The 8,614-nt window shown below is 45.2% G+C and overlaps 1 protein-coding gene across 1 annotated transcript; it reads right to left on the bottom strand.

Annotated features, from left to right (window-relative positions):
• Positions 1 to 660: 660 nt before the first annotated feature.
• Positions 661 to 7,594, bottom strand: TCTE1 (t-complex-associated-testis-expressed 1). Its single transcript, XM_062573616.1, has 4 exons — positions 7,399 to 7,594; positions 4,772 to 5,340; positions 2,940 to 3,389; positions 661 to 837 (listed from the first exon to the last, which is right to left on the bottom strand). The coding sequence occupies exons 1-4, from the start codon at positions 7,577 to 7,579 to the stop codon at positions 661 to 663; spliced, it is 1,377 nt and encodes a 458-aa protein (XP_062429600.1). The 5' UTR covers positions 7,580 to 7,594.
• Between the last annotated feature and the right edge of the window lie 1,020 nt (positions 7,595 to 8,614).

The raw sequence follows: 8,614 nt of genomic DNA, 5'->3' as shown, positions 1-8,614 counted from the left end.
CAAACCTCCAAAATAAAGGCTGCCTTCCCAAAAGGCCTTTATGTTCATACACAGAGACTGATACTAACTTAGCATTTGCTCTGTTATCAAATAGATGCTGTTTTGCAGCAAATTAAGGATGAAAAATCCCATCCTACATCAAAGCCTTGGACAAAGCAGATGGCCTAGAAACACAGGAGACTGAGCAGGTGAGTGTCTTTGCTGCTGTCACCAGCCACTATGTTGGTGACATTTCAGAGACTGAATACCTTCCTGCAAACAAACTATGGCCATTAAAGCCAGCACCACCAGTAGCAGTACAGTGTTTTCTAACACAGCCTTTTCTTGCAGCTTCAGGCAACTCTGCCTGTAAGGGGAGAGCTGGAATTTCTGGCGTGAAGGTATCATGGGCTGATTTGAAGTCTGCAGGACAGCAGAATGTGAGAGATGGGTGGGAAATGAGGAAATATCTGAAGAAGCCCTAGATCCCCTTCTCTGTTGTTTGTGTGCTGGTCTGGTCTGGATTACAGTCACTAAGTGCCTCCTATGTTTCCCTCCCACTCACTTCCAGCAGGGAGCCATGTTTGCCACAGCACTCTGAGAGAGGAGATATTTCATGTCAAATCTTACACAGTGGATTACCAATACCTGAAAAGCCCACTGATTTCTAGAATTTTTTCTTCAGAGGGGCTTGACTGATGGATACTGCAGAGATCTCAGCCGGGCTCTTTCCTGGTTGGCCCGCAGAATTTGGTTGATGAGATATTCACTCTCCTGGCCCACCTCTGCCAGGCGGAGGTCAAACTCAGTCAAAATCTTGTTATCCATGAGCCCTTCAAGCAGCTGCTTGCCACCATCCTGCAGTTGGTAAGAGGAGGGATGAGAGGAGGAGGTCAAAGAGTGAAGTTTATTGTTGCCTTTCTCTCATCCCCAGAGCAACTTCCCCTCCTCTGCTCTTGGTGGTAGAGCGGCCATCAGATCATCAGACTGTGTTAAAAGTGACTAAGGCCTCCACCCAAGCCTGAAACATTGCTTAGAAGAGACATACAGAGCAGTGTAACCTTATGCAGCACACAGTGATACGACACATGCTAACAGCTCCCTCTGGGCACCGTGTCAGCAGTCCTCAAGCTCAGGCTGGTTCATAGCGCAGATGGAGATAATCACCTGAAAGGAGTCTCTGCTCTAACCTGTGTCCCAGTCCTCAGCTAACTGCTGGTTGGGACAAATGGCAGCATGATTTGTGCACTCTTCTTCATCTCCACAGTACAAGGAACCCCTGTGCTCATGGTCTCCTGCTTGGATGCCATCTCCCTGGGAAGATCAGCTTTTGTGGGGGAACACTTTCAAGCAACTGAAGTCCAGTCTGCATGGGAAGTTCAAGCTTCCATGGAAAATGTTACACAGATATCAGCTTTAGAACTGTTGGTGCATTTCCTTCCCGTACCTGAAAAAATCACCTTTAGGGATGTGACCATTTGACTTTTTTTTTCCCCACAACTGTTCTCTTTCAGGAACTGAATATGTGTGCTGACCCAATCTCCTCCTCTCTCCCCAGCACCCTCTCTCCCCAGCACCCTCTCTCCCCAGCACCCTACATACTAGATGTTTGTTAAATAGGACACAGGCTGAGAAGGGGGATGAGTCTCCTTTTAAGGGAGTACAATGGCCAGAATTTGACGCGTCTCTAGCAGTTTGGTACCCAGGAATCTTAGCCTCTGAATTGTATTGCCATAATCGGGATCACAGTGATCATAGCAATGGCCTGTGGACATTTTTAGATGTAGTTTGTAGCTGTATCATTGATTCACTGGAGAATCTCCAGTGAGGCCCTCAGTTCCCCTGTGTATAAAACATAGATAGTAATACCTGTCCACTTGTTGGGGTGCTGTGGAGCTTCACAAATGGGCACCAGGAGAGCTCATCATGTGGAAGGTGCTAAGCACAGAGATTATTATTTTCTAAGCAAAAATCTTTCAATCCTTTCCAGCCTTTACCCCTTGTATCATCACACTCAAATGTTTTTCCGTATCCGGGATCATAAAAATCAGAACTCACAGAAGGTTTTCTGTCATCAAATCCTTTTAAAACCTTTGTCAAACACATTGAGACAATATTCCTGCCAGCAGAGACAGCTGGTCTCACAATCTCTTTATTGTGACAGAAAACTGAGGCAGCGCAGAAAGTTTAAAAAGCCAACATAATTGTATTTGGCTGTCTAGTTTCAGATTTCTAAAGATCTTTTTAATCAGCTGAAGTGGTCTGGTTTGCAGAGATGTTGAGTACTGCAGCTCTTAGGGATGTAGTAGGATCTGTGGCTGCTCCTCCATCTGGAAAATGTGAGCCCGTGGTTTAGGAGCCACATATAAGCATCCAGATGTGACACTTCTGAACTACCAGACCAGTCCAGGGCTGTAGGGTGAGTTTCACTAGCTCAATAACTGATACAGTTTTCTAAGAATATACTCTGAGTGTTTGATGACCTGAAGAGTTTCTGGGAAGGATAAAACTACCTGTATGACGCTGGGCGACGGATGGCACAGCAGATCCAAAATACAAAGGATAAGAATATGGCCCTAATCATGCACCTATCACTATTTTCTACTCCCCTGCATGCAAAGTGGCTGTGATCTTCCCAGTTTCCTGGATTTCAGTTTCCCAAAGGGAAATTTGTATGCCCAGAAGCTCAAAGCCTGGAAGCTAGATTCCACCTGAGAGCTCTGTGAAAAGAGCTAGATATAATACATGAGATAAATGTGTGTGTGCACACAGAAGATGTTGTTCTCCTTCCTGACATTTGCCATAGTCACTTCATTTTTTGTAACTGTTGTTATCACAGCAAGATGGCAAAGTGAGGGATATGTTTGACTCTGTGGCTTTGAGACAGAGTGAGCTCAGTGTCTGCTTTGCAACACAACCACTCAGACATACAAGCTGCAGAGTAAAAAGGTTTCTCTTACCAGCCCTATGTGGTTGCAGGAGAAATTGATACTAGTCAGTGTGCTGTTCTGAGCAAGGACTTGGGAGAAAAGCGTAGCAGTTGGTTCTGACAGCTCATTACTTCCCAGATGGATAGACTTCAGAGTGGTGTTGCTCAGCAGGGCACGGCCAATTGCCTGCCCACCTTCGTCCTCCACACAGTTGAGGCGTAGATTCAGGGAGGTCAGGGTGGAGTTATTGGCCAGGGCTTGAGCAAGAGCCTGAGCCCCCACGTGACGAATCTGGTTGTTACACAGATTAAGGATTTCTAGTTTGCTGTGGTTGATCAACTTGCCAACAGCACGTGCCCCCTTGTCCCCGATGAGATTGTGGGACAAGTTCAGATCCATCAAAGAGGGGTGATCCAGCAAGTTCTGGATCAGCAGCCTGGCCTTGTCATCATCCACTTTGCTGCGTGTCAACTTGAAAATCTGTGGAAATAAAAGATGGGGGATTAAAATGACCGGTGCTTTGGAATGAGCTTTTCAGAAGGCCTCAAGTGAGTTACGCCCATGGCAGCTGCTCACAATAGGCAGGATTCATCTCACTTTGCTTCAGACACCTTGTCCTGGAGGCTAAATAAAATAGCTGCTTTTATAGTGGGTAGGGCAGGCTCTTCCAGAAGACAGCTCAATCCACTGACATCCCATGCCTATTCTAGGGTGAAATGATTCATCTCCTGCCCCTGTCTTCTGACCCTATAGGGTCTTCGACACAAAGAGCTGAATTAAATGATATAAAGCTGCCAAAACTTCTGTAGAGAGTAACGGTAGAACTAACCCCAATAGCAGAACTCACCCCATACCACTAATACTTGCTGTCTGAACTTTCATGGACCACTATCATGTGCACTAGCAATAAATAGGTGTAGTGCTCTTTGTTAAGGACAATGCCCTTTATGGCCAGAGCACCTCAATAGTTACATGAGAAGTGATTTCTCTTCTGGAAGGCAAGCAGAAGGATGTTTGCCAAAGCATGCCAATACGTGGTAGAAACATGTAGCCAGCTCTCTCTGGGTGCTCTCTAGACAGCAACATCCATGGACTTTTGGAGGACTGAATTTCTGTGCTGTAATCGCCACAGAACTTAAGATTATGTTAGAGCCCAGAAAGAATAAGCCTTATCACTCTAGGGAAAATGCAAATATTTCTCCTATGTTCTTCTTGAGGGTCTTTGCTGCTCTGGGGCATTCAGATATGTATTTACTGAGCATAAATCACCAAAAATTGCCCTTAATGAGAAACTGTCTCTGGGCTTCTCCTCTCCTCCCTCCCAGAACTATGTGGGAAGTTAAAACAGGAATGGTGCTTCCTCTCTGGTTACAGGGAACATTTTTTGAAGGAGTACATGGTTTACTTACTGACCCTCAGACAACCTGTTCTAACAAGAACATATACTGGATAAGATATTCAGCACTAGGCCAGCAAGTCAACTTCTCTCCTTTCTGGCTGACTGGAACTGTCAAAGGGAAAGGTGCTGCCTTGCTACAAGACAGGATGTCTAACAGGGAATGGTTCTTCCTGACTCGATATTTCACTTAGCTCAATCGAGGCTGGTGCAGCTCTAGGGACTGCAGCAGCTATGGACCTGATTAGAACAGTACTGAAGGTTACCACTTTGATGACACTGCTCTCTGCTGACTAATGCAGACTAGTCCCAGAGAAGCAGAGTATTTGAGCTAGATGTTTACAAACAGCCCACTAGCCTGGCAAGACTAGACATGTCCAGCAAGCAACACTGGTCCCTAGGTTTCTTCCCTCAGACAATTTGAAGATCTATCTGAGGAATAAAGGTTCACTTTGGGATACATTACTTTCAAGTTGTGGCACTTCTTCAAGGCAACAGCCAGGTTGTAACAGTCCTGGTAGGTGAAGTTGAAGAGGTTCCACTCGAAATTCATACCACAGTCCTTCACACCATAAGTAAGATTAAGCTCTTCAAGATGAGGGAGAGCAGTAATGAGGATTCCCAGGTCATAGTGATGCATGGAGACTTCACTGAGCCCAAAATCACTCCCTGAATCAGAGAAGTCATCTTCCTCCTCCTTTTGATCCAGCTTCACTGGCGGCAGGAACTGATCAACCTCCAGTTTCCACACATACTCTTTGCAGAGCGGGATAAGTTCCAGGACCTGGTTGGGATCCGTGATGTTAGGGATGAAACATTTCAGGATGTTCTCCAGGTGACGTTCAAAGAACATCCGCTTCCAGCTGTCTCCATAGTTGGAGACATCACACACTTGCCAGCGCTGAGTGCAGCACCTTTTCCAGTAGTCTTCATCGTGTATTAGATTGGCAGTCACAGTGAGTGGAAGTCCAGTGGAGAGCTTGTCCAGCACCTTCCTTTGGTGCTCAGGCAGAAGATGGTCCATAATAGGGTTCTCTGGAGGGGATGGAGAGAAGGAGAAGTTGCTTTGGGCTGTAGGTCCATGGCACCTGTAGGCCAGGGTTTTGTCCAAACCCTCGTCTGTCTGTCCATGCCCTCCCCTCTATTGATACTGGCTCCCTTCTCAGTTGTCATTAGCTGCTGCAGGGAAATAAGCTGGCAGAAAATGACTCATTTTTGTGTAGGATTTCTATCTTTCACTATACAGAATCAGGGTAATTGAATTTACTCTCATAATATTTGGAAACTGCATCAGAAAGTTAGCTCCCATCTCTGTAACCATCAAAGCTGAGTATCACAAATAGGATCTTGACTAAGGCTATTGACCCGTAGTTGGGAATTTGCATGTGGTTTTGAACAGATCTTGAAAATATCTGCTCTCAAGCACTCTAAAGTCAGATCATCAGTTTAAATTTGGTTTTAATTCGGTTTATATTTAGAGGACTGCTGCCACTAACATAACTGTTCTAGGCTTAAAGTGATGGCAAAATTTGGCTTGTCATTTGCTGAACTTTCTCCCTTTGGATTCTAGTCAAATTAAAGGATGATATTTGAGAAGTGAACTGTCTATGCAGTTTTCATACAAGTCCTCTTGTCTTTTCATCTTAACTCAGGTGTCTGTCTTTTACCCAAAACTGATTCCTGATTCCTTCCTACTAAGACATACTTTATCTTAGTCTTCAGATCTACCCTCTTTAAATAAAGATTCTCTTCTCCCAGGAGCTCTCTCTCTTCAATCCCTTCTCTGAAGCCTTGCCTTGAGTGTCAGCTAACTTCTCTCTGGTGGAAGTTCTTTGTGGTAAGAGATGCCAGAGAAAAGCTACATGCATATACACTGTGAATACTTGGTGACAAGTACATGTGTGTATTGAATCACAGAGCTCAACAGTGCAAAGGCCTATCTGCACATGAGGATTCAGATTCTTAGACAAAAAGTGGGATTAGTCTTATATTTTTTTCTCTATCATCTGGGACATTTCCTTCCTAAGGACATGCACAGTTTTACCAGAGGCTCTTTCAGAAGTCTCTTTTTCAGTGTTCTACAGCTGGCACTGCAATGACGTTTTCTGCAAAGACTCATGATGCAAGCACAGGTAGGACTCACACTGGAACAACTGAACTAGCTTCAGTCTGGCTCACCCAGGCAACCACGGTGGGCAAGATGCAGATCCCCAGGTCAGATGCTGGTATGAGGGACCACAGGAGACTGAGCACACTTACATGCATGCACTGTAGGTCCAATTCATTTGGCATCAAGCTGACTGATTAAACTGATAGACTTGGAAGGTCTCCCAGCTGGGACCCCCAAGCACCAATTCCTGGTCTAAGGCAGCACTGAGCTTCTCTATACTGTGTTACAGTTCCCCTGCGGACATACCCTATCTTTGGTCTTTGCTACAACTCCACCGAGTCAGCCGAAAACACAGGTAGGTCCTGTCTTTCCCCCTCCCACTTGCTTCCCAGATGAGACACTCTTTCTATGTTTTTCTGTATTTTGTCAGCCCAGCTGTCTCAAAAGCACCTTCCCTACTTGGGGACATGACTTGTCACATCACCACCAAAAGCTGTGGAGAAGGCCTGAAACTGTAAGTACAATATGAATTCTGAGATGGGGGCTCCTTGGAGCAGGGAGTATTTCTACCTCTCTTTGTACAGTACCCAGCACAATGGGGGCTCCATCCTTGAGTGCTACTGTAATGTACATATGAATCAAGAGAAGGAAATAGCAACTTCACAGTCCTGGTCACAGCTGAGGTAGTGAGTCCAGCAGACCATGGAAGAAGAAATGACAGGACAAGGTTAGGGCAGAGTCACATCCTGGATAGCAGCCCAGAGGACTAAAACATCCCTGGAGTGTGCAAGTACATGCTCAGTAACTAAACAGTTTGCTTAACTAGCTGCTTGAGGAGCTGTTTTTCTCCATCTGTTTCTCTGGCAGGGCTGGGTACCACCCTCTGTGCTTTTCAGATGCATCTGCCTGCTCTGTTGACCCTCTGCTCCCCAAGACAGATGCTGTCTCCTTGTGTGTCCTGGGGGGGAGACTCTCCTGCTTACTTTCAAAATTGCGAATGATGTGCTGGAGGCAGAGCTCTGTGAGCTGTGGAACAGTGGCGAGGGACCACTCAGGATCCTCAGCAATGACGCGCTGTATAGAGCGTGAATCAGCAGTGAGGCTGGCCTGGGATGGGAATGAGGGAAGGGCTGTGTTCACATCACCAGCTACTGGCTCCTGCATCCTGCTCAGGTCACACTTCTCCTTCAGGAGAAACTAGAGGAAAACTGCTTGAGATCAGAAGTCACCACCACGTTTTCCAGCTGGGCTGCCTGGAACAGAAAAAACTAATTTTAGTAAAAGGCCAGGGATAAGAATACTTTGTTCACATTTCTCTTTTGTAATGCACTTTTCTCCTGCCCTTTGCCTGTTTCTCTGCTTGGAAGCACTGCAGCACAGCCACTATTATTTAGTCTTACCTTTATATAGTGCCTGCACAAAGATGTCTCTAGGTACCATATGTAATAAACAGATAAAAATGTGCTGTTAATTCCAAGTGCTATTGAAGAGGGTGGTCAGCAATTGGTTGCTTACTGTCTTTTCCAATAAAAGAAATAAAGGCCTTAAGTGAAGCTGGCAGGAGCTGGGTTCAAAACACAGAAAACAGGTTGTTCTTCATACCATCTGTAGTTAATATAGGGGAGTTTCTTGCCACAGGATGCTATGGATGTTGAAAATCTGTGAAGGTTTCAGTAGAGACTGGACAAGTTCATGGAATATAAACCCCTTGGGAATGATTAAACACACAGAAACCACATCTGGTTCAATATGATTTGAAAATGGTTGGAGGTGGTGAGAGTGTTGGAGAAAGCAACATGTATACTTGCATCTGGCCATACTCAGAAATGGGACACTGGGCCAGATAGTTCCCATCTGATCCAATATGCATGCCCTTATGACTGCTTAAAGACAGATGCTTACGATACACATATTCATTTTTTCTGCCTTTCCCAATTACTTAACAGCTGAAATTCTTCCAAACATCCATTAACTTACAAGATGGGTCAGATTTGTTCAGGCCCACATTGAGCATAAGCATATATGAGCTAAAAGAACCAGGCTAGAACAAAAGGCAGGATGCCCAAGTCCTATTAGATCTACAAAGCTTTCCCAGAGCAAATCTTCTCATTTGCTATTTCCTGCCCCAAACTCAAGACCAGTAGTCTTGGCCTTCATTATCACACATGTATGATTATTGTTTGAAAGTCCTAATGGGTC

Source organism: Rhea pennata, chromosome 3, assembly GCF_028389875.1.
Source record: "Rhea pennata isolate bPtePen1 chromosome 3, bPtePen1.pri, whole genome shotgun sequence".
Lineage (NCBI taxonomy): Eukaryota > Metazoa > Chordata > Aves > Rheiformes > Rheidae > Rhea > Rhea pennata.
The sequence above is the reverse complement of the archived record's forward strand: the minus strand, read 5'-3'. Positions and strand labels throughout refer to the sequence as shown.